The sequence below is a fragment of the Portunus trituberculatus genome, chromosome 27, assembly GCF_017591435.1.
Source record: "Portunus trituberculatus isolate SZX2019 chromosome 27, ASM1759143v1, whole genome shotgun sequence".
In the NCBI taxonomy this organism is placed as follows: Eukaryota; Metazoa; Arthropoda; class Malacostraca; order Decapoda; family Portunidae; genus Portunus; species Portunus trituberculatus.
This window is the reverse complement of record NC_059281.1, coordinates 3,811,690-3,838,321: the sequence shown is the minus strand read 5'-3', so window position 1 is coordinate 3,838,321 and position 26,632 is coordinate 3,811,690. Positions and strand designations below refer to the sequence as shown.

General features: G+C 37.9%; 1 protein-coding gene across 20 annotated transcripts in view; it reads left to right on the top strand.

Annotated features, from left to right (window-relative positions):
* Positions 1-26,632, top strand: part of LOC123509580 (protein scribble homolog) — a 174,394-nt gene that overhangs the window by 74,927 nt on the left and 72,835 nt on the right. For 19 of the 20 annotated variants that reach the window (XM_045263969.1, XM_045263963.1, XM_045263957.1 and 16 more), the window contains exons 12-20: positions 6,329-6,448; positions 6,628-6,732; positions 6,825-6,896; positions 7,033-7,227; positions 9,242-9,332; positions 10,929-11,110; positions 24,218-24,358; positions 24,820-25,041; positions 26,372-26,476. In XM_045263969.1, the coding sequence (XP_045119904.1) occupies positions 6,329-6,448; positions 6,628-6,732; positions 6,825-6,896; positions 7,033-7,227; positions 9,242-9,332; positions 10,929-11,110; positions 24,218-24,358; positions 24,820-25,041; positions 26,372-26,476 (1,233 nt within the window). The remainder of the gene's footprint in view (positions 1-6,328; positions 6,449-6,627; positions 6,733-6,824; positions 6,897-7,032; positions 7,228-9,241; positions 9,333-10,928; positions 11,111-24,217; positions 24,359-24,819; positions 25,042-26,371; positions 26,477-26,632) is intronic. The other variant, XM_045263956.1, reaches the window with a different exon arrangement.

Here is a 26,632-nt window from a genome sequence, read left to right as displayed (position 1 = left end):
TCATGTGAAAACTTCCTCCTATCTACCAAACACAACTTTAAAGACAGTTACAGTAAAACCTCGCTTGACGAATGTCTCTAAGGACGAACAATTCGGGAGACGACCAAAAAATTTGTCAATATATCAACCCAGGGGACAAACGATATTTCGGGGGACGAACGCGGTTACTAGCCGTTTGTGTGATAGCCAACCTGGCTATCACACAACAACAAACAAAACATAAGCACAAAAGAAAATAGAAACAGGAACATATGAAAAATATTACATAACATAATCTCCGTGCCACCACGATTTTCTCCTGTTTTTCCTGGGCATGGTGATGTTACTGGCGCGCTCTACTGTAGCTTCCTCGGCGTTATCCTCGCTGCTCTGGTGACTCTCAGCGTTGCTGTTATCATCATCCTGGCCATGTCCAGGTACTGCAGATTGTGGCACATCCATCGCAGCTGTTTCCTCGCTCGCCTGGCAAGGAACACCGCCCTACTGCCCACTCCTCTCACACTGAGCATCACCTCCGAGGATCAAAAGAACTTCCCTTCTTGGAAGTCCAAGCTTGCTCGCACACGCGTGAGGAAGTCAATCCCCAGCAGGCAAGGGTCTTCCAAGGCAGAGACGAAGACTGGCAATCTTTCCATGTTTCCCACGCTGATGTTCACTATAACAGGGCCCCACATAGCGGCACTGACTTGTGACGTTACACAGCTGTTGTGTAGCTCTGGCACACTGCGCACATCCAAAGTCCTCTCTCATGACTGTTTTCTCGGATCTTGTCTGTCTTCCTCCCCATCCTTCTCTCCTCCATTCCATCATGCCATCAACGTCCAGTCTCTCAAGTAAATAACCTTTTCTTTTTTGTTAATTTTATTATCATTTTGATAGCATTTAGGTAAGTAAAACAATTAGGCTTTTTATAATTATTTCGTTCATGTCATGCATACATTAAAGGTCTACTTTGAATGGATTTTATGGACAAAAGTATGATTTTTTTTTGGTCTGGAACGAATTAATGGTATTTCAATACATTTTTATGGGAAAAAATTTATTCAGGGGGCGAAGAAATCGGGTGACGAACAGGATTTAGGAACGAATTATGGTCATGAGCTGAGGTTTTACTGTATTTCTGATTTCTTTGTACTCTCCTTTATAGTGTCCATTACTAAAAGTCTTCAATTAAATTTATATATGATTCATTGTTAAATCAACTTCTATAAATATGAGCTTTTTAAGCTTCTATCACTGTGTACTTTTAGCCATCACCCTTCTCAGGTGTTCACTTTATTTATAATTTTATCTTTAACTGTGTATGAGTATTCTATTTCTAGAGCATTGTTATATTTTTTGCAGTCTATTCATGTCTTATTTTCAGTGATTAGTACATAGAAGAGCCTCCAGCTATCCTTCCTCAGTCAAACACTCCCATCTTGCTTGTTCATCCACTGCCTCAACTAATACTGCTTTCATGCCTGTACTCCTTCACCTTGTGACAGTCCTCTATAGATATCACGATTACTCATCTCCTAAGTTTTTTTTTTTTTTTTTTTTACATCTTCCTCTTCTCACCACCTTGCCACACTAGACCTACATAATTATTCTTTTTTTCCCATTATGAAAAACCAGAACTAACTGGGGTTTAAAATGTTCATCTTTCACTGGTAATGCTGAGAATTTTTATTTTTTATGACATGAGTTTTTTTAAAAGAAGATTATCATGACATGTCAAATTGAATTGGGCGTAACTGTCTAGGACTCCTACTTTATAACCTTAAGGGAGTTGTCATTGAATAGTTTTTCCCCTCGTTCAGTTTGCCTCCTCCTCCTCCTCATCTGCATTTTAATTGCCTTGATGTATTCATATTAGCTATTTAGTGTTGTGCAAAAAATAACATTGAAATGCAGTATTGATAATATAAATAATGACATTTATTACATGCAGGATCCAGTACAGTTCAATAGCATGCAGCTTGCACCCTCTGTGCCTCTTTGTACAAACATCACCTCCTTACATTGTCTACAAGGAAACTTAAAAAAAGGAAGAAAAGTAGGCTTTCATCTTCAGTCAAAGAAAAGGAAATGCAAAATATGGTGAAAATGAGCATTGTTTGGGAGGAACTTGACTTTAAATTCTATTCTCTCTCTCTCTCTCTCTCTCTCTCTCTCTCTCTCTCTCTCTCTCTCTCTCTCTCTCTCTCTCTCTCTCTCTCTCTCTCTCTCTCATCCAATTCATTGGTATATATATAAAATGGTGCCTTGGAATATGAATTTAATCTGTTCAAAATTTTTTTCTTACTCCAAAACGTTCTTACTCCAAAGCATCAAAATACATGTATTCTTATGGAAGTAATTATAATTCGTTCCAAACCACCTCCCAAGATCAAACAAATCTATTTTCCACCTAAATTCTTACTTTTTGAATACTATTACTATATATACTACTACTATTATGCTATAACTATAAAAGATAGGAAAATAAAGCAGGAAAGTAAGCAAAATGTATTATAATGAAAATTCAACTTCTCGTGGTCAGAAAAAAGTGTCACCACATCCTCATTCATTATGGAAAATAAATCAGGGAAGTAAGCAAATTGTAATATGAAAATTCAACTTCTTCGCAGTCAGAAACAAGCGTCAACGTTTCCTGGTCAAGATGGCCCCTGGTCAAGACGGCCTCTGACCATGACAGCCCTCCCCGACAGGCCCGTGTTTACGATGACGACCCCACACCAAATTTTAGGGCACTGTCCTCTTATTTCTTTCATTATGTTAACACGTTTACCGTGGATGGCAACTCAGCATTCCTGAGATAGTGGTTTGTAGAATGGAGCGTTAAAAACAATAATGTATTGGTACACCGGTGTACTGTACCTTGCACATATAGTGTATATATGTATCCAGGGTATAACATACCTTTCTGTAAATATTGAAAGAGGTAAGAGAACATGGATTTCTAAGCAGAAAATTTTATATACATATGTATTTTAAGGTTTTGTTTACCCTTAAGATAATTTCAAAATTTGTGAGGCGCGCGATAGTCCATTGTGTTGTTTATGAGGTGACAACGACTATTGCTGGCTTGCTGCAGCAGCCGGAGGTGCCACTTGGCTAAATACCGAGTGTTTTAATATTATGTTTTGCAATCTTACATTTAAGACAGATTGTATCAACAAGTATGCAATTTACTGATAAGCATTACACGATAACATTATTGCAATGATTAAAAGCACTCACGTACGATACACGTGGTACAGTATCTATCACTGGGTGAGGAGGGATGGGGGAGTGGGGAGCGACTGATTTATTAATACAATCTGTCTTAGTATAAGATGCTCTATTAACAAGTATAATTCAAAACCATCTTACGGGTAAAAAAGAAACTGAGGCTGCCGTTTTCTGTAGTATTTGGCCATCTTAGTAAATATGGGGCCGTTGGGGGAGGCCGTTGTGGAGGGCCATCGTGGTCAGGGGCTGTCTTGCCCATGACCCAGCGTCAACACATCCTCCTCAGCTGACTCCATCAAGCCAGCACTATGCACTCTTATCTAAACCAATAACAATTCCAATATTGTCATGCATCATAATATGTTTCTGAACTGTTTACTTATCCACGGAAATACATGTATATCTTATATCTCACCAAGAAATACATAAAAAATGATCAAATACAGCACACTGACATAAGTGCTCTCACCATCTTTACGCTTGGAGCCCTCACACCTACACAAACATATCCTTGTAAAAGCTGATACATGATTGGCTAAGTGTCCACCATCTTGAAAACAATGGACCAATGACAGGCCTTGATATATGACAGATAGCCTCAAGCATAAACAAACTGTGCGGCATAAAGGAGTGCGGCTTCTGAAAAGCACCAAGATCATGCCTGAAATGCTCTATTGTAAGAGCCACGATTGTGCCTCACGGGCTATGAGAGTTAAGGCTTTTAATTCATGAGCTCTCTTCCCCTTGGATCTTCTAGAACAGTGGTTCCCAAACTAGGGGAAATTTTCCCCTGGGGGCAAATTTGAAGCTACCCCGGGGGAAATAATTACACTACCTACTAACAAAAGAGATCTCAGATGGATTTTCTCATGTCTGAGAGAGAGAGAGAGAGAGAGAGAGAGAGAGAGAGATTACCATTACATCAACTGCCTTTGTTGTCATCTCTAATGGCAGGCAAAAGAAGAAACTCTTCCTCGATTCCTTTGTCAGTTATGTAGCGGCAAAAAGCAAGCAGTTGTGCAATGTTGGTGACAAACGTAGACTCATCAATTTGAAGTGAAAAAAAGGGCGATGACATTAGTAAATAACTGCTCTTTCTCTCACACACATGAAGGGGGAAATCTGGATGGTTGAACTGAGTGCAGGGGGAAATGACAGAAAAAAGTTTGGGAACCACTGTCCTAGAATCTTCCATACGTCTGTCTGTATGTCTCGTGACCATGTGTGCTGCTACGCTAGGCAATGATCTTAATAACTAAAAACACTTAATATTATTATCCCAGGCACTACAAAACAACAACCAAACAACTGCAAACAACACTCCTGAGGCACTGAGGCAGTGTGGTGCCCCAGCATGCAGTCAGTTGATCGCGCAGTGCTGCACATAATCTGTTGACCATGGTTGTTATTGTTCGTCCTCCAATGCAAAAAAATAAACACAATTTTTTTGTTCGTAATCCAAGTTGTTCGTACTCAAAAGTGTTCATATTCCAAGGTACCACTGTATATATATATATATATATATATATATATATATATATATATATATATATATATATATATATATATATATATATATATATATATATTGATTGATTGATTGATTGATTGATTGATTGATTGATTGATTGATTGGGAGACCAGGAGCTGTTGAAATGGATAGAAGATGGCTTGGTCATTAAGACAATTGTCTTTTTTGTCTTTTCTTTTGCACACCACTGTGATGCAAAGCCCTGTCTAATAGTGTATTCTCTGTAGTTTAAGATTAGCATGATTATCAATTGTATCTAAGATCAGAAAGAAGTAATCCAGATGGCTACTTAACATGAGCTCCCAATTAGGAACTTAAGAAATGTCTCAACCTCCACGGATGAAAATTAGTTCTGTTGTCATCATCATATTACAAAAATTATACCATTATAATCATTTGAGATTAGTAGTCAAGTATGAGCTGGGAGCAGCATCATCTCTGCATGAAGAGTTAACATTTTTGTGCATCTAATCGTGAAATATTTGAGGTTTGCTGCAAAAGACTGATTAGCAAATCAAGGAGCAGCAAAATCAGATGTATCAATATATATATATATATATATATATATATATATATATATATATATATATATATATATATATATATATATATATATATATATATTATATACTTATATATTCTCTTTTGCATGAAATTAGTGTGGAAGGGTGTGCAAAGGCTTCTTAGTTCATTTCAGTGTATATGATTTTTAGCAACTTTTTATTTGATATGTTGGCCAACCTGCTAGGGATTAGGGAAGAGGCTGGCATGCTGCTGATCCATGGCTATGGCTGAGATATATATATATATATATATATATATATATATATATATATATATATATATATATATATATATATATATATATATATATATATATATATATATATATATATATATATATATATATATATATATATATATATATATATATATATATATATATATATATATATATATATATATATATATATATATATATATATATATATATATATATATATATATATATATATATATATATATATATATATATATATATATATATATATATATATATATATATATATATATATATATATATATATATATATATATATATATATATATATATATATATATATATATATATATATATATATATATATATATATATATATATATATATATATATATATATATATATATATATATATATATATATATATATATATATATATATATATATATATATATATATATATATATATATATATATATATATATATATATATATATATATATATATATATTTATTGAGACATTTGTTTAACATGTAATGGTCATCCTCTAGCAAGGGAAGGATGTGGAGGGCCCACACCTTTGGAGTAAGCTGACCAAACTTTAGCCTTATTTCTGAATATGCAAGGAGGGTAGTTACTAGACAAGGATCAACCACATAATATTTTTGCTATTTTGTTTTTTGACTGATATAGTGCAATGTTTTCTGTTTAATTTTTAACATTATTTTCATGAATCGGTATGATAAATAGAATTTGATATGTTCTGATGATACCTACAACATTCTAAAATTTTCCTCAGAGTAACTTTGTGCGCCACAACACTCCACATCCCCGGGAGCTGAAGGCGCGGGCAGAAAAGCTGTTTGGCAAGGGCGGCAAGACAAGTGATGGCCCACTGGTGTCTGCCAGAGATTTAACGGTAAGTTGGCTTAGAAAAGACATTATTGTTTATATGTTGTGAAGTGTTTGTAATCAGATCTCACTTCTTTTTTCAGTCATCATGAGAATTATTCATGTTATTTGAAGGTGTTTTGGCTGTCAGAATTTATCAGAATTATTTAGTTTATTAAATTAAGTTGGTAACATGGCGACCCCCAGGATAAGGAAGCAATGCATCTCCAGCGAGCCTCCCCACCTGCCAGTCCCAGGCAGCCTGGCCAGGAAGTGTCAGCCCAGGTAGAACAACAGCCAAAGCTTCAGCAGGTAAGGATGTGGGATGGTATAACTGGGTAAGCATGACACACTGTATATTTGTTCATTCCAAGCTAACACTGAGCACACACACATACACACAGGAGGCACACTCAGAGGCCCAGCCTGGAGGACATGCAGATGAAGACACTGATGGCCTCACTGATGACAGCCAGGTGAGAGGTGTCTCATATCTGTGGTTTATTTCAGGACAAGTTAGTTTTGAGATATTAAACATACTTATTCTACACTGTTAAGTGTAGATATTCTTTACTAAACCATTTCACTTATACTGACTTCTTTTGGTGAAAGACTCTGATGGAGAATGAGAAGCGTGTTGGGTTCTCCATTGAGGGCATAGAGACCACAGACTCTGATAACAGTCAGGAGGAACAGAAACGGCCTGGTCGCCTGCACCGGCAGAACACACCACACCATCTTAAAAACAAGCGCATCACTTCAACCAAGAGTGCAGACCTGGAGAAAGTTGCGTCTATTATTGCACAAGTAAGTATGTAATTTGGAATAGAGAAGTGTGAGACTGAGAAAACTATGTCAAGAGAAAGGAAGTAAATGTGTTATAGTCAAGGATAAATGTAGAAATTGAATTTATTCTTTTCATCCCTTGCCTATGGCTTTACAAGAAATTTTGAAACTAAAGAATTTGTCACTAATAATTTTGATGTGGCTAATCAGTAGATACTTTTCAGTGCATTATTTATGCATACATTATTAGACGATCAGTGATTATGAAACAAATTAATTCCTAAATAGAATCCATATAAAGATTAAGATAAAATGTATCATTCAGAATTAAAGCAGAACTGTTGCCATTTGCCAGTTGTTGACCTAACTTCTGTGTTGAGACAATAGAAGGCAGAGCTTACCATTTAATCTATTTGGTTAGAGAGAATATTTTGGAGATCTTGTATCTCTCTTTCCTTTCACATCAGTGTATCAATAACATTTCCCTTTCTATTGAAGCCAAATAAAAATTGTACAGTTGTATTAAAACCCAGTAGATGTGCTAAGTGTTTGAGCTGTTCCATGATACTTCCTCTAAAGTAGGATGGATAATTCACTTCCATACTGTACACACATTGCACTGAAGTTATGTCCTCTTCACACATTGGTTACCATATATTCTTTTTCTTTTGCCTTAGATACTTATTCAGATACTTTAGACTATGTTTTTGTACAGTGGTCAATGATACTGAGTGACACAACTAGAGATATTCTCATAATTTACATGTTTTCTTAGTTGTCCTTTACATGACGTTAAATATCAGCTATTCCTTTTATTCTTCCTTTTACATCCTTTTGTGTAGACGAAAGCACAAAAATATCTCCCCCTGAAATACTGTGCAATACTAATCTCATGATATCCCTTTCCATATTAATACCTTGGTCTCCCTTCCCAAATGTCTGTAATGGACTCCACAATAAAATGTAGCCACTGCGAAGCGAATTGCGCAGAGTAAGTTCATGTTTTTTCTTGAAAGCTTTTATGGTTGTAATAATTTAATACATATTTTCATTGTTACATTTCTTGGTTTGTTATGATTTTGAACCAATATAAATCAACCTGTCCATTAAGTGCAATTTATATTAATTTGGTTTTATGATCCTCAATATTCTTGTTTTGCTTGCATTAATTTATGTCACCCCATTGTGTATAACCTCACATATCCTTGTTAAACAATTCCCATTGAATGATTACCCTTTAGATTTACTATTTCTGCCAATTACTTGTTGAGATGTTATGCACAAAACAATTTAAAGGGATTGCCCCTCTCTTGGGGTTCTGATTGGGAATCTCCCAGAATATATATGTAACATTTCCCCGTACATTAAATGTGCATAGAACTTGTTCAGTGGATGTTTAGGTATGGAGGGAACCTATGGAAGATGGAAGTAGAAAGATAGGACTCAGATATCATTTAGGAAACCTGAATAGAACAGAAAATATGCAGACTGTATGGAATATTTTACTGAATACCTAGGTGGGAATTTTTGAGATTTCCATATTCTCATATCTTTTTACAATCTGTTTTTCTATAATTCCTTTTTACAAGAGACGAATTATGAAATTTTTAATGGCAGGTGAGTTTAGTGATGAGTAGTATGCCTTGATGTGTTAGGGTAAAGAGTTTGAGGTTATACTTCACTAAGAGTTTAGAGTGAAGTCAGATGCTAGTATCTTGTAATGGAAGAAATAAGCCTCTAGACTCACCACTTGTGTAGAATTATAGCATCATGATATTACATACTGATGTATCATTCAGTGTTACTTGAAACTTCTGTAGACAATTGTTATCTTATTGACCATGGGTACTTATTCATGTTATGTATACCTTCCTCTGATAGTTCTACAACACTGATAATCACACACACACACACACACACACACACACACACACACACACACACACACACACACACACACACACACACACACACACACACACACACACACTGTCTCTCTCTTTCTCTGAAGAAAACCTAATGTCTTTTCTAACAGCAGCAGCAGGCCCTGCAGCGAGGGGATGGGAGTGAGACGGATGGCACCCAGAATCGTGGCGGGGAATCAGATGCAGATAATCATTCCTTAGGTGTGTAGCAGATCCTCTGTTAAGCCTTATTATATTTCAAAACACCTTCAAGGTTTTCATCTTTAGTATTTATTATTGCAGTACTCATTCTATGAGCTGAAAAAGATCAGTTCATTCACAATCACATTCACAAATATCTTCATACCTCACGTCTTAGCCTGCAGGTCTCCAGAATGATGAGCACTGAGGTTCACCGTTGACAATGCCTGAACATCATTTGTACAGCATACTTGAATCTCATCATCTTAATAGCATAATTACCTAGTTTATCCCCATTATGCCAAAATAGATCCTCTTTTTTCCCCATTCCATAAAGTCCTCTGAGGTTGTGTCAGTAAAGTGCATTTACAATTAATCTTTATTCTTTTTCATAAGAAGCAGGTACTTCTCCTTATACATTGTTACATTTTATATTGATTTTTTTTTTTTTTTTTTTTTTTTCCTAGCACCTGTAGGTTTTACTTGAAGAGTATGGGAAATGCTATTAAGCTTCCACCTATTAGTGGTGCAAGCTATTTTATTTATAGTGGGACAGGTTGAACCTCCCAAATCCAGCAACCACCGGACCTTAGACTTGCCGGACCATGGAAAATTCCATGGTCCCCAAAACACCCTCTATATACTTACCCTGCATTATACAAGTGTAGCTGTAACATTGTTTTGATATATGATAGTTGTATATGAAAATATACATGCAGAAGCATATAGAAAAACACGTAAATTAAGTTCAGCATGGAAAATTTTTGCCTGCGCCATTATCATCTCGCCGGACACAGGGACGTTACCAGCGCGCCGAAGCTTAAACCACTGCACTGTATGAGAGCACTGTCTAAATCACTGCTTTTACCTTCCGTAAGTGTTCTACAAACCTCCATGTTCTTCTTGCTCTCACACTCACTGTGAAACTTAAGAAGTTGATTCTTCTGCTTTTTTATATCATAGATGGTTGATGAGCCAATGTTGTACTGTTGGCATAGGGTCGCCACTGAAACACCTTTATCTAGCTTCCTCAATAGGTCTACTTTCTGTTGCACTGATATTGTCATATGTTTGCACTTTTTCTTAGGTTCACACACAACATTTATCACCTCCTGGTCACTTGGAAGCCATGTTTAGGGGTAAATATTACAGAAAAAAATGTTTATGCACCTGGTGGGGGGGTGGTGCTTGCAATGAGCGGCAGCGTGGTACTGATCCAAATTTGACCCAGAATGCCCGGGCTCCAAAACTCAGTACAGAGCCGCCGCGTCCTAGCAGCGGTCTGGCAAATTACTCCAGCCAGTTCAAAAATTCCGGCAAACAAAAATTTTGCCGGATTACAGGTGTTGCCGGATGAAAGAATACCGAATTAAGGAGGTTCAACCACCCAAGTGCATCTTTGGTGTAACCACCTAGAACCTGGGTATCTCAATGACATGTAGGTAACTTTAAACCACTCGACAAAATAGCTAAGTATTAAGGTGGTACATGGTGGGATTCGAACCTACACATGGATGTGTGCCTGATGCCTCAATGTTTGTGTTCTCTATTTGTGTTCTTTCAGATAAAAAAAACTGAAATTATCATAATTGTATGATTTTCACATTATCTTGTCAGAATCTGGTCCATCTGTGGTGGTGGATGTGAAGCAGATGGAGGTGGTTGTCGAGCGAACTACAGGTGGCTTGGGACTGTCCATTGCGGGTGGCCGTGGCTCCACTCCGTACAAAGGGGATGATGAGGGCATCTTCATATCTAGAGTGACTGAAGGTGGCCCTGCATACCTGGCTGGTCTCAGGGTAAGTCTAGATTTGTCCACATTTGGGCAACAAAAAATGTTCATTAAACTTTACACTTCTCTTAAAAGAGAGGAGAAATCTATAAGTAGGAGTGTTAGAGATACTTCAGATTAGTATTTTCCCCCTGAGCTTGCTTTGTATCTTGTAATATTGATGTTTAAGAAACTATTGTTCATTTAACATCATGCATGATGTTATATGTAAAACATCCCTAGTACTCAAGTCTTGTGATATCTTCCCCATGCAGAGAACTGAGGGTTTGGGTATGGATAGTAAATAAGGCACAACTGTTCAGACCTGAGACAGATTCTAGGTAGTGTGATTGTACAGGAAAACTTGGAAAGGTTCATCAGTATAGTGGAGGCTGGGAGGTATGTGATATGAATAGGTGTGTGTGTGTGTGTGTGTGTGTTTAACCTGTTACTGATGGAAAGGCCAGAGAGTATTATAATCAAAATCCTTGAACACATGGGGAATTGTGACTAAATTTATATTTGCACTCACTGAATAATTTCTTAACAAGACTCCTAGTTTGGCTTAGTTTATTTGTCTTCAGTAACACCTGGGAAACAAGTAAGCAGTCTGTTTACCTTTCCAACCACTAGTTTGTCTTGCTGCTATGTTTAATTAAGTTTAATGATATTTTATCACACACACACACACACACACACACACACACACACACACACACACACACACACACACACACAATGTGGACAAAAGCCATCTCGTGGAAATGGGAAAAAGTGAAAGACGACCAGTGGGAATCTATAAGATGGGAGATGGAGTAGAACTGGAGAAAGTAAAAAAGGAAAAGGACTTAGGAGTGACGATGGAAGAAAACAATCAACCGGTAAGCCATATTGATAGAATTTTCAGAAAGACATAATTTGCTAAGGAATATTGGATTAGCATTTCACTACATGGACAAAGAAATGATGAAGAAACTGATAAGTATTATAATAAGACCCAGATTAGAATATGCAGGAATAGTGTGGACCCCCCATAAAAGAAACACATAAGGAAGTTGGAGAGACTACAAAAAATGGCTACAAGAATGGTTCCAGAATTTGAAGGGATGACATATGAGGAGAGACTAAAGACTATGGATCTACCAATCCTGGAACAGAGAAGGGAGAGAGGGACTCTGATACAAGTTTATAAATTGATCAACGGAATGGACCATGTGGATAATGACAAACTGATCCTGAGAGAAGAATATGACATTCGAAGCACAAGATTGCATAGTAAAAAGCTGAGAAAGGGAAGATGTCTGAGAGATGTTAAAAAATATAGTTTCCCACAAAGATGTGTTGAGACGTGGAACAGTTTGAGTGAAGAAGTGGTGTCAGCAACGAGTGTGCATAGTTTTAAAGAAAATTTGGATAAGTGTAGATATGGAGACGGGGCCGCACGAGCATAAAGCCCAGGCCCTGTAAAACTACAACTAGGTAAACACACACACACACACACACACACACACACACACACACACACACACACACACACACACACACACACACACACACACACACACACACACACACACACACACACACACACACACACACACACACACACACACACACACACACTGGGAATCTATAAGATGGGAAATGGAGTAGAATTGGAGAAAGTGAAAAAGGAAAAGGACTTGGGAGTGACGATGGAAGAAAACAATCAACCGGTAAGCCATATTGATAGAATTTTCAGAGACATAATTTGCTAAGGAATATTGGATTAGCATTTCACTACATGGACAAAGTAATGATCAAGAAATTGATAAGTACTATGATAAGACCCAGATTGGAATATGCAGTAGTTGGGTGGCCCTCCTATAAAAAGAAACACATACGGAAGTTGGAGAGACAACAAAAAATGGCTACAAGAATGGTTCCAGAATTTGAAGGGATGACATATGAGGAGAGACTAAAGGCTATGGATTTACCAACCCTGGAACAAAGAAGGGAGAGAGGGAATCTGATACAAGTTTATAAATTGATTAACGGGATGGATCAAGTGGATAATGAGAAACTGATCATGAGAGAAGAATATGACATTCAAAGCACAAGATCGCATAGCAAAGAATTGAGGAAGGGAAGATGCCTGAGAGATGTTGAAAAATATAGTTTCCTGCAAAGATGTGTTGAGACTTGAAACAGTTTGAGTGAAAAAGTGGTGTCAGCAACGAGTATGCATAGTTTTAAAGAAAAATTGGATAAATGTAGATATGGAGACAGGGCCACACGAGCATAAAGCCCAAGCCCTGTAAAACTACAACTAGGTAAATACACACATATCTTATCAATGCCACTGATGACAGATTCTAGTATTTTGTTGGCAATATGATTTTTATTTGTTTTATAAACATGGTATATGTGTGTCTGTGCATGTGTGTGTGTGTGTGTGTGTTTGTGTGTGTGTGTGTCTGTCTGTGTGTGTATTCACCTAGTTGTATTCACCTAGTTGTAATTTTACAGGGCCTGGGTATCATACTCGTGTGGCCCCATCTCCATATCTACACACATCCAACTTTCCTTTAAAACTATATGCACACTCCTCGCTGACACCACCTCCTCACTCAAACCATTCCACACCTCCACACATCTTTGTGGGAAACTATATTTCTTCACATCCTTGAAGCATATTCCCTTGGCTATCTTTTTACTATGCGATCTCGTAGTTCTATTTAAGTTTTCCTCTCTCAACATCATTTGCTCATTATCCACTTCATCCAGTCTGTTCAACAGTTTATAAACCTGTATTAAATCTCCTCTTTCTCTTCTTTGTTCCAAGGTAAGCAAATTCATTTCTTTTAATCTCTCCTCATAGGTCATTTCTGCCAATTCCGGAACCATTTTTGTTGCCATTCTCTGCAATCTCTCCAACTTCCTTATATGCTTCTTTTTATAAGGGGACCAAACCACTCCAGCATATTCCAATCTTGGTCTAATTACTGTACTAATTAATTTCTTCATCATATCTTTATCCATATAATGGAAGGCTAATCCAATATTTTTATCAAATTATACGTTTCTCCAAACATCTTATCAATATGAGCCTCAAACTGCCCATGGTCTTGTATTATCACTCCCAAATCCTTTTCCTTTTCCACCTTTTTCAACACTACTTCTTCACCCATCTTATATGACCCTCTTGGCCGTCTTCCACTCTTCCCCATCTCCATCACATGACTTTTGCTCAGATTAAATTCCATTTCCCACCTCTTGCTCCACTCCCAAATCTTATCCAGATCTGCCTGTAAAATTTCACAATCTTCTTCACTCTTCACACACCTACACAACTTCGCATCATCCGCAAACAAATTAATATAACTGTTTACTCCTCTGGCATGTCATTAATATATACAAGGAAAAGTATTGGTGCCAGCACTGAGCCTTGTGGGACTCCACTCTCCACCACCAACCAGTCCGACTTTGCATCCCTTATTACTGTTCTCATCTCCCTCCATCTCAAGTAGTTTTCCATCCACTTTAACACTTTTCCTTTCAGTCCTCCATAAATCTCTAATTTCCATAGCAGTCTCATGTGAGGTACCTTGTCAAAAGCTTTCTTTAAATCCAAATATACACAGTCCATCCATCCTCTCTCTCTTGTATTTTGTCAACCACTCTTGAATAAAAGCTCAGTAGATTTGTTACACATGACCTCCCTTTCCTAAAGCCAAATTGATGATCCGATAATAACTTATGATCCTCCAGGAACCGTATCCAATATTTCTTTATCACCCTCTCACAAATCTTACCGACCACACTTGTTAGAGACACAGGTCTATAGTTAAGAGGCTCTTCCTTACTGCCTCCCTTATAAATGGGCACCACTTCAGCTCTTTTCCACTCTACTGGTACTTCCCTGTTTCTAATGAGCACCTTATAATATCATATAATGGATCAATCAATTCTTCTCTACACTCCTTCAATAATTTTCCTGAAACTTCATCTGGTCCCATCGCTTTATCATCTTTAAGTTCCTCCAACATTTTATATAACTCCTTTTAGGTATCTTAATGTCATCCATGTGCACATTTCCTTGTACATTCTGAGGCTTTACAAACATTGTTTCTTTAGTAAATACTTGCTGAAACCTATTATTTAGCAATTCCGCTATATTCTTAGGGTCATCTACTATCCCTTGCTCTCCTTTTAATCTTTCAATGGACTCTCTCTTTTAAGTTTACCATTTATGAACCTGTAAAACAATTTTGGATGTTCCTTACTCTTGTCTACAATATCTTTTTCAAATTTTCTTTCTTCCTCCTCCTTACCCTCACATACTCATTTCTCGCCACTCTATAATTCTCCTTATTTAGTATATTCCTGCTCTTTTCCATCTTTTCCAAGCCACATCTCTCTTTCCTTAGCCTTAACACAAGTTGCATTAAACCAATCCTTTCTTCCTTCCTCTCTCGGTTTATACTTTGGTACAAATTTCATAACTCCTTCTTTATAATATTTCATAAAAATCTCATTTTTTTTTTGCACTTCTCTGATTTGTAACATCTCCTCCCAATCTAATTTTCTGAAATAATTTTTCAAACTTTCTGTGTCCATCTTTCTATAATTCAATCTACCACTCCTGTATGTCTTGTCTTTCCTTTGCTGTGTTGTTGCTATCTGCATTTCCATAACCACATGATCACTCTTTCCCAAAGGACATTTGTATTGTATATCTCCACATAGGTACACTTCTCTTGTTAACACCAAATCCAGTCTAGCTGGTTCATCATCTCCTCTATATCTAGTATTTTCCTTCACCCTCTGTTCCATCATATTTTCCATCATTAGGTTAAGAAATCTCTCTCCCCATGCTTCCTCTCCAACACCACTTACTAGATTTTCCCAATCCACCTCCTTACAATTAAAATCTCCTACTAGTATCACCTTTCTTTTTCCAGATAATACACTTTCCAAACTCTGTAAAGTATCCTTGATCATATTGTCGTATTCCTTAATGTCCAAGAATTTGTTTTAGGAGGTACATAGGTCACCATGATTATTAATTCTTTTCCATCACTTTTTATCCTTATGCTTATCACTTCTGCGTTGTTCTTCCCATACCAAACCTTATCCACATTTATTTATTTCTTCGTCATAATCATAACTCCTCCTCCACCTTTACTCTCTATCCTTTCTCCATATATTATATTTATTATCCAAATTTACCTTTGTTTTTCATGCAATTTTGTCTCAGTCAAACACACTATATCAGGCTTCTCCACCATCATATAGTCTTGCAATTCCAATCTACTTGACAGTATCCCATCTATATTAGTATACATTACGGTCCACCCACTGCTCCCTCTAGGGTTTCTCCGCATTCCTTCTTTCCACATACCACTTTCTGACTCTCTCTCTATAACTCTCCAAAAACTTTTCTCTTTCCTCCTCAGACCGCTCATCATTTTTCCTTCTCGCCTCTTCCAACAATTCCTTATATCTTCTCCTCTTCCTCATTTCTATTCTTTCTCACAAACACCTCTTTACAACCTTCTATCTCTCTTAACTTTGATGTTCTATATAGGATATCCTCCAGATTGTTGTGACTTCAGTACTACTTTAATCGGTCTGCTCACTCCCTCCTTATACGGACCCAGTCTATGGATCTCTTCCACTTCTTCTTGTAGGTCTTTTTTTTTCATCATCATTTAGATTTTTGAACAGATCTCTTACTGTTTTTAATTCTTCCTTAATTCTCTTAGGCTGATATGTTATATTTTGTTCTTTCATCCCAAATATTAACACACTCTTCTTCTTTTCTGCTATTTTTCTTATCAATGTTTCCTTATTCTTCATAACATTAACCAGTTCCTTGGACCTTTCTTTTTTGTCTTCCTTCAACTGATCTTTAATTATTTCTTGTAATCCAACCATCTCTGCTTCCCTCGACTCAGTCCATTGTGTTTTCTTCCGTTCCCATTTCCTTTCAAACCTTTCATTCTGCTCACTGATCATTTCCTTAAAGTCATCTTTCTCCTTTACTACTCTCTCCATTTTCTTCTCCAACCGTCTCTTGTATTTTTCAACCTCCACTCTCAAGTGTGCATTCTCATCCACCAATCGTTTTTCATTTTCCTCCAGTCTCTTAACTCTTTCCTTCAAAGCCTTGCGGAATTCTCTATCCTGCTCCTCCTCACTCCTCTGAACTTTTAATTCCTTCACCAACTCCTCAAATCTCTTCTCCAACATTACAATCTACCTTGCATTGTTGCCCCTGTTGAAGATGGACTCATGCTTTGACTGGCCACTTTCGGTTTTGCTCCCTGGGCCTCATCGGCATATTTTGAATTTGGTAATTTATTTCTTACCGGTCTATCCATTTTTTTTTTTACTCTTCCTGGGAGCATGTGGGTGTGTGGTCACTGGGGGCCAGGCCTGGTACCTACGTGTGTGTGGTGGGATGCGTTGGCGGCTGTTATGGCTGGCCTTTGTGTGGTTCCCGCTCTGTCGTTTGGAGTGTGAAGGTTCTCACACCTCCGATCACTCTTATGTACACGCCACCAGGCTACGTTCACTCTGTACACTATTCACTCGCTCTGGTTTCCCTTTAATACCAATAACGATTCTCACTCAAGCACATTGCTTAGCTTGTGGAGTGTTAGTTAGATGCCACTCTGAGCAGGAGGCACGTCCGCTCTCCATGGAGCGCGGAGTGTGTGTGTGTGTGTGTGTGTATATGTATATGTTTTGCCTAGTTGTATTTACTGAGTTGTTGCATACGGGAGGGGAGCTGTGCTTGTGCTGTCCGTTCTCTGTTATCTCAAAATTTATCCAACTTCATTCTAAAGTTATGTATTGTTGTCACTTTGTTCACTTCTCTATCTAATGCATTCCAAGCTGTGTGTGTGTGTGTGTTTCACTGTTTGATCTGCTGCAGTCTCTGACGAGACAGCCAGACGTTATCCTATGGAGCGAGCTCAGAGCTCATTATTTCCGATCTTTGGACAGGCTTGTGTGTGTGTGTGTGTGTGTGTGTATTTACCTATTTGTGTATTACAGGGCCCGAGCTAAGCTCTCTGTGTCCTGTCTCCTTGTCCATTCCTGTCATATCTCTCTTTCATCTGATTGACACACACCGCGTCAACGACATGACTGCTCAGTTTATTCCACTGTTCAATGCTACGATGTGGGAAACTGTATTTTCTCACGTCATTTAGACATGTCCTTTATTAACTTTTTTCCATGTCCTCGGAGATGATTACTTGTGGTCACCTTTATCAACTCTCTATCCAGTATGTCAATCTTGTTCACCAATTTATACATAGTTATCATGTCTCCTCTTGTTCTTCTCTCTTCTAATGTGGTCAGCCCCAGCTTCCTCAGTCTTTCCTCATAGTCTAACTCCCTGAGTCCTGGTACCATCTTTGTTGCCAGCCTTTGTACCCTTTCTACCTTCTTCACATTTTTCTTCATATGTGGTGACCAGACACATGCTGCATATTCTAGCTGGGGTCTTATTAAGGTACATAATATCTTCTTCATCATTCCTTCATCTAGGTAGTGTTGTATGTTTTCCAAAAAATCTTGTTAATGTGTTTCTCCGGTGACAAAGTGTTTTGCACGGTCGCTCCTAAGTCTTTCTCCTCATTGGTCTCTTTAATTTTCTCATCACCCAGTCTGTAATCCCAGTTTGGTCTGTATCTACTTCTTCCCATTTTCATAACATGGGTCTTGTCTATATTAAATTCCATCTGCCACTCTTTACTCCACTCATATATTTTATCAAGATCTTCCTGTAACTTGTTACAATCTTCCACATTCTTTACTCTCCTCATAATTTTAGTATCGTCTTCAAACATGTTCATGTAACTGTCAATTCCTACTGGCATATCATTAACATAAATCAAAAACATGATGGGACCCAGCACTGACCCTTGTGGAACTCCACTGGTTACCTTCTTCCATTCGGACTTCCTTCCTCTCACCACTGTTCTCATTTCTCTTCCCATTAAGTAATTTTCCATCCATTTTGCTAGTTTATCATTTACTCCTCCAATCATCTTTAGTTTCCACATCAGTCTATTGTGTGGTACTTTATCAAAGGCCTTTCTCAAGTCCAGGTAGATAGCATCCACCCATCCCTCTCTATGTTGTAGTATGTCAGTCACTCTTGAATAAAAACATAATAAATTGGATACACACGATCTTCCTTTTCTGTAACCAAACTGCCTTTCACTCAGAATGTTTTCACTTTTTAGATACTCACTCCACTTAGCTTTAATTACTTCTTCACATACCTTGCACAATATACTAGTCAACGATACTGGTCTATAATTTAGTGGTTCCATTTTACTACCATTCTTATATATAGGCACAATGTCAGCTCTTTTCCACTCTTTTGGGACTAATCCTGTTCGTATGGAGGTTTCCACAATATCAAATATGGGGTTCAACAATTGATCCTTACATTCTTTTAGCAACCTCCCAGATATGCCATCAGGCCCCATTGATTTATTAATATCCAGATTGCTTATAATTTTCCTTACATCTTCCTTAGTAACCATGATGTCCTGCATTTGCTTTATTTCCGTAGGCCTTCCTCTCATAAAATGCTCCTCCTTTGTAAACACTTTGCAAAAGTTGTCGTTCAAAATTTCAGCTATCTCCAGCATCTTCATATACTTCTTCCCGTTTTTACCTTTTCTATTGCCTCCCTTTTATTTAGTTTTCCATTTATGAATTTGTAAAACATTTTTGGGTCACTATCACAGTTTTCCACCACCCTCTGTTCATATTCCTTCTGTGCTGTTCTCCTTACTTTAACATATCTATTCCTTGCTGTTTTGTAAACTTCTCTTGATAATACATCACTGTTTTTCTTAAGTTTCTTCCATGCCCTTTCTTTGTTCTTTTTTGCTTCTTCACAATTTCTATTAAACCACTATTCATTATTTAAAGTCCCCTTTCTGTAATATGGCACAAACTTTTTCACAGCAGTTATACAAATCCATAAATTTATCGTACTTCAATTGCATATCTCTTTCCTGGTATACCACGGACCAGTCAATTTCATTAAAGAACTCCCTTATATGGTTATAATTTGCCCTAGTATAATTTAATTTTTCCTCTTTGCGTTCCACAATCTTATTCGTGCTGTGTGTGTGTGTGTGTGTGTGTGTGTGTGTGTGTGTGTGTGTGTGTGTGTGTGTGTGTGTGTGTGTGTGTTTCAGTCCTGGGCACCTCAATTAAAGATTTTTGCATATAGTGACAACTCTGCAGTGTGGACTTCATTTCCTGTAGCCACAATTTGCAAGAAAAAACTGGAGTGAACATTTCTGCAACAGTGAAATACAATCTAGATCCAAATCTAGTTTTTATAAATCTTAGCTGCTTAATGCTTAAATGTGGGAGAAATAATGTAATGGAAGCATGTCAAATTGTTTTGTCTTGCAATTATTTGCTTAATACCTATAAGTTACTTTTTTACTTGATTGAAGAGGTTGGAGGAAAAGGAATATAAACACTATACATACTACTTATATAGTTGTTTTCAGAAGTTGTTGCTGGGGTGCCCATCATTTTTTTAGGTAAGAGGAAAAAGCTGGCCAATGGGAACAAAGTCTTTTTTCTTATGTTAAGAGGGGAAACCAGTGAAGGGCAACTAAATATTAAAAAAAAAAGCTTACTTTATTGCCAGTCCCCTTGCAGGTCAAAGGGTTAGCCAAAATAATAGGAAAAATGTCATGAAACCTCCATTTTGAAAGAAGTTAAGTCGTAGGAAGATGGAAACATAAAAGTAGATAGGGAGTTCCAGAGTTTACCAGAGAAAGGTATAAATTATTCAGAGTACTGGTTAACTCATGCATTAGAGAGTTGGACATAATAGGGTTGAGAAAAAGAAGACAGCCTTGTGCAGTGAGGCCACAATAGGAGGAGGGGTGGCATGTAGTTAGGAAGATCAGAAGAGCAGTTAGCATGAAAATAGTAATAGAAGGTAAGAAGAGATGCAGCCTTTTAGCAGTGAAAAAGAGGCTGAAGACAGTAGAGGGGAGTTGATGAGATGAAAAGCTTTTGATTCCACCCTATCTAATAAATCTGTATGAGTGGAAGTGGAATTCATCCTTCCCCCTCCCCAGACATGTGAAAAGTACTCCATACAAGGATGGATAAGGCCCTTGTACAGATTTAGCAGTTAGAGGGGGAAGAAAAAATGGCAGAGATGTCTCAGAATGCCTAACTTCATAGAAGCTGGGTTAGCAGCAGATGAGATGTGAAGTTTCCAATTTAGATTATTAGTAAAGGACAGACTGAGGATATTCAATGTAGAAGAGTTGGATAGTTGAGTGTCATTGAAGAAGAGGGGATAGTTGTCTGCAAGGTTGTGTCGAGTTGATAGATGGAGGAATTGTGTTTTTGATGCATTGAACACTACAAAATTTTCTCTGCCCCAATCAGAAATCTTAGAAGGTTTAGAAGTCAGGCATTCTGTGGGATCCCTGTGTGATCTGTTCACTTTCTGAAGGGTTGGTCTTCTCTGAAAGGATGTGGAAAGGTTTAGGATGATATCATCAGCATAAGAGTGGATAGGGCAAGAAGTTTGGTTAAGATCATTAGTGAATAATAGAAGGAGAGTGTGTGATAGGACAGAACTCTGAGGAACACCGCTGTTAATAGATATAGGAGAAGAAAAGTGGCAGTCTACCACAGCTGCAATAGAACGGTCAGTAAAGAAACTTGAGATAAAGTTGCAGAGAGGATAGAAACTGTAGGAGGGCAGTTTTGAAATCAAAGCTTTGTGCCAGAATCTATCAAAAACTTTTGATATGTCTAATGCAACAGCAAAAGTTTCACCAAAATCTCTAAAAGAGGATGACCAAGACTCAGTAAGGAACGCCAGAAGATCATCAGTAGAACGACCTTGACAGAAGCCATACTGGCAATCAGATAGAAGATTGTGAAGTAACATATGTTTGAGAATCTTCCTATTGAGGATAGATTAAAAAAATTTAGACAAGCAAGAAGTTAAAGCTATAGGGTGCTTTTTAGGAACAGGCTGAATATAGGTAAACTTCCTGCAAGAAGGAAAGGTAGAAATCAATAGACAGAATTGAAAGAGTTTGGCCTGGCAAGGTGCAAGCACAGAAGCACAGTTTTTGAGAACAATAGGAGGGACTCCATCAGGTTTTAGGGCAGCGTGAACATGGAAAACATCATTATGAAGAACTTTAATTGAGGGTATGAAATAGTCAGAGGGAGGAGGAGAGGGAGGGACAAGCCTAGAATCATCCAAGGTGGAGTTGTTAACAAAGGTTTGAGAGAAGAGTTCATCTTTAGAAACAGATGAGATGGCAGTGGTGCCATTAAGATGAAATAAAGGAGGACGAGGTGAAGAAGTAAAATTATTGGAGATGTTTTTGGCAAGATGCCAGAAGTCTTGAGAGGAGTTGGAGTTTGAAAGATTTTGACATTTTCTGTTTATGAAGGAGTGTTTGGCAAGTTGAAGAACAGACTTGGCATGATTCCAGGCAGAAATATAAAGTGCGTGAGATTCAGGAGATATAAGGCTCAAGTACCTTTTGTGGGTAATCTCTCTCTCTCACATGTGACACGAAAACAGGCTGTGTTAAACCAAGGTTTAGAAGGAGTAGGTTAAGAAAAAGAATGAGGAATGTATGCCTCCATGCCAGACAAAATCACCTCTTATGCGTTCAGCACACAAAGATGGGTCTCTGACACAGAAACGGTAATCATTCCAGGGAAAATCAGCATAATACCTCCTCAGGTCAGAGGCAGAGGTAAAACACCAGAGGCACCTCTGCTTTGGGCAATCCTGAGGAGGGATTGGAGAAATAGGACAAGTTACAGAAATGAGACTATGATTGGAAGAGCCTAATGGAGAAGATAGAGTAACAGTATAAGCAGAAGGATTAGAGGTAAGGAAAAGGTCAAGATGTTGGGCATATCTCCAAGTCGGTCAGGAATACAAAGTAGGGTGTTGCACCAGTTGCTCTAGGTCATGAAGAATAGTAAAGTTGAAGGCTTGGTGGTCAGTGAAGGGAGAGGAAAGGCAAAGCTGGTGGTGAAGATTGAAATCTCTAAGGATGGAGATCTCTGTGAAAGGATAGAAGGACAGAAGGTGCCCCACTTTAGAAGTTAAATTTACTATAGTCAGAGGAGTTAGGGGAGAGATAGACAGCACAGATGAGCTTAGTAAGAGTGACTTTTGAGCCGAAGCCAGATGGTGGAAAGTTTGGAAGATTTAAGAGCATGGGCATGAGAGTAGGTCCAGTCGTGCACATAGACACAACATCCAGCTTTGGAATGAAAATAAGAATAGAGGAAGTAAGAGGGAACAGAGAAGGGCCTACTGTCTGTTGTCTCAGACTGCTGTGTTTCAGTGAGGAAAAGATGATGATGTTTAGTAGAGGAGAGGTAGTGTTCTACAGATTAGAAATTAGATCGAAGACTACTAATGTTGCAGAAGTTAATGAAGAAAAAGTTGAGGGAGGTGTCGAGACATTTGGGTTGATACCGAGAGAGCAGTCTGACATAGGGACATTTATGGTCCCCTCCTCAGAAGGGCCCACTGAGGTACTGGTCCGCAAACAGGGACAAAAGAGTTAGCAAAGAGAATGGGATGATGTCATGAAATGTTCCTTTTTAAATAAGCTCAGGTCATACATAAATGGATATAAAGAAGCAGGGAGAGAGTTTCAGAGTTCATTAGAGAAAAGGATGAATGATTGAGAATAGTGGTCAAATCTTACATCAAAGAGGTGGACAGAATGGAAGTGAGAGAAAGAAGAAAGTCTTATGCAGTGAGGTCATGTGTTTATCTTTTAACACAGTCTCTCTCTCTCTCTCTCTCTCTCTCTCTCTCTCTCTCTCTCTCTCTCTCTCTCTCTCTCTCTCTCTCTCTTCAAAGTTTCTTAAATGATAATGGAGGCTTATGCACACAATTTTGTTATTTTCAGAGATTTCTTATATACTACAGTTTCATTTACATTTTATTTATTTGTATTTATTTATGTTTATTTATTTACTTATTTATTTTCAAAGTGCCACATTGCAGTGGTTTGTGAGACCAGGTGGACCCTCTTGGACTGGTCTGATGTATGGAAGTATCACTGTATGTGTGTCATTTCTGTAGGTTGGAGACAAACTGCTGATGGTGAATGGGCATGATGTGGAGGTGTGTGACCACTACGAGGCCGTCAACATCATGCGGGAGGCTGGCTCACAACTCAGGCTCGAGGTGTCGCGGGAGGTGACCAGAATTGTCCCAGAGAAGGTTGGCGTCCATGGAAAAGAAGAATAAGAATAGCCTTCATGAGTCATTGATGAGTAAAAGTTTTGAGATAGATTCTTTTTAGGTATTGCTTCTCCTCTATGTAAACTGAGGAGTATAAAAGACATGAGGAGAATCAAAAGTTGATAGAGAGAGAGGTGGCTTACATTGACAGTGGTATTGAAAGGAGAGAGTATAATGGTAAGAAGTGACAGAGAGAAGAATTTTGTTGACAAAAGAGATGAGGGAGTGCAAGAGGAACTAGTATGAGGCAGTGTTAGGATGGTAGTCAGATTTCTTGCCAAGATTTTCTCTTCCCCTACATGGAAGATAAACAGTTGTCCTATGAAAAAAAAAAAAAAAAAAAAATCACAGCCAACAATTCAATAGCCATAATAAAATGGGATATGATATCAAAGACACTATTCTAAAGTCAGGTTTATAAAATAAATGTTTTTACACAGAAATCTTCAAAAACTGAGCCTGTTGCCAACCATGTGATATCACAAGAGGTAGAAAGTTGTGTCACCACTACTAACTCGGAAGCCCTAGAGGAGCAGCTTTCAGCACCACCCCCTCTTGTCACGGCCAATCATGTGGCCATGACAGTTAATGGCCATGATGGCTCCCCAGCAGTGAATGGGGAACATCTGGGTGTTAATGGGGATGCCAATGGGGAAATGGAGGTAAGACATGTCTTATCATTCACTTATAATTCATTGTTTCATGTCAAAACCTATCACTCTAATGAAGAAGCTGACTGGAAGGCTTCTTTAAAGTAAAACATATTAAGTAATTTATTAAAATATGATGCTGTTATGTATTTTGTAATTGTTAATTAACTAGCTGAAGAAGCACATGAAGCAGAGTAATTTTGATTTTGAAATGTTGAACTCAGAACAGGTAGTCATCATCTTACGACTGCCATTTGTTTGGACAGACCAGCCCTAAATCAATCTGGTTGTTATTTGACCTGTGTCATAGTTGTCTTAGGTATATTGTATGGTTTAATGATATAATCTATCATATTTTATGAAAATTTTCTTTTCCCATTACTGTTATAACTGTCTTAGTATGCATTACTAGTTATCATTTTTCAACATATTCTCCACAGTTTTGTTTTTCATTGTTATGTTTTTCAAATTTTAATTATCTTATTGTTATTTTGTTTGTCACTTTTAAGTCAAACACTATGTTACATAGTGCAATAGTCTCCCAACTTCCTGGCAGTGCCAGAAGCTGGCCTGAAACTGTAATACATAAGTGGTTGTAAATGTGGTTTGTTACAAGTCACATAGGTCACAGGATGATGACCACCTATACCATAAATTGTTTGTGTGTGTGTGTATTTACCTAGTTGTAGTTTTACAGGGCCTGGGCATTACGCTCGTGTGGCCCCGTCTCCATATCTACATTTGTCCAACCTTTCTTTAAAGCTATGCACGCTACTTGCTGACATTACATCTTCACTCAGGCTATTCCATGCCGCTATACTTCTTTGTGAAAAGGTGAATTTTTTTCATGTCCTTGAAGCATCTTCCCATCCTCAACTTATTACTATGACTTCTTATGCTTCTACTGGTGACTTCATCTCTTAGTAACAGCTCCTCGTTATCTGCTACATCCATTCCAGTCATTAGTTTGTAGACTTGTATTAGGTCTCCCCTCTCTCTTCTCTGCTCCAGTATTGGTAGATCCAAACCCCTCAGTCTCTCTTCATATGTCATCCCTCTTAGCTCTGGTACCATCCTCATTGCCATCCTTTGCAGTCTCTCCAATTTCCTTACATGTTTCTTTTCATGTGGGGACCACACCACCCCCACATACTCTAATCTGGGCCTGATCACAGTAGGTATCAGTTTCTTCATCATATCTTTATCCATGTAGTGAAAAGCCTTTTTTTTTTTTTTTTTTTTTTTTTTGTGTGTGTGTGTGTGTGTGTGTGTGTGTGTGTGTGTGTGTGTGTGTGTGTGTGTGTGTGTTTTTCTTTGTGACTAGATGAGCTCTTTCTCACAGGTGCTCACTGAAACAATATACACCACACTCATGAGGGACCACAATGGCCTTGGCTTCAGTATTGCTGGTGGTCGGGGAGCAGCACAGTTCAAAGATGGATCAGATGTAAGTTACACATGTCAATGTTCACAATATGAGGTATGGCACAGCTAAGTCAGTCATGACAGATAATGAAGAGAAAAATCAAGCATTCTCAGCAGATAATATAGTTTCCCACTGGTTATGATGCTAGCACTGCCTGAGTATCCATTGAAATGAGTT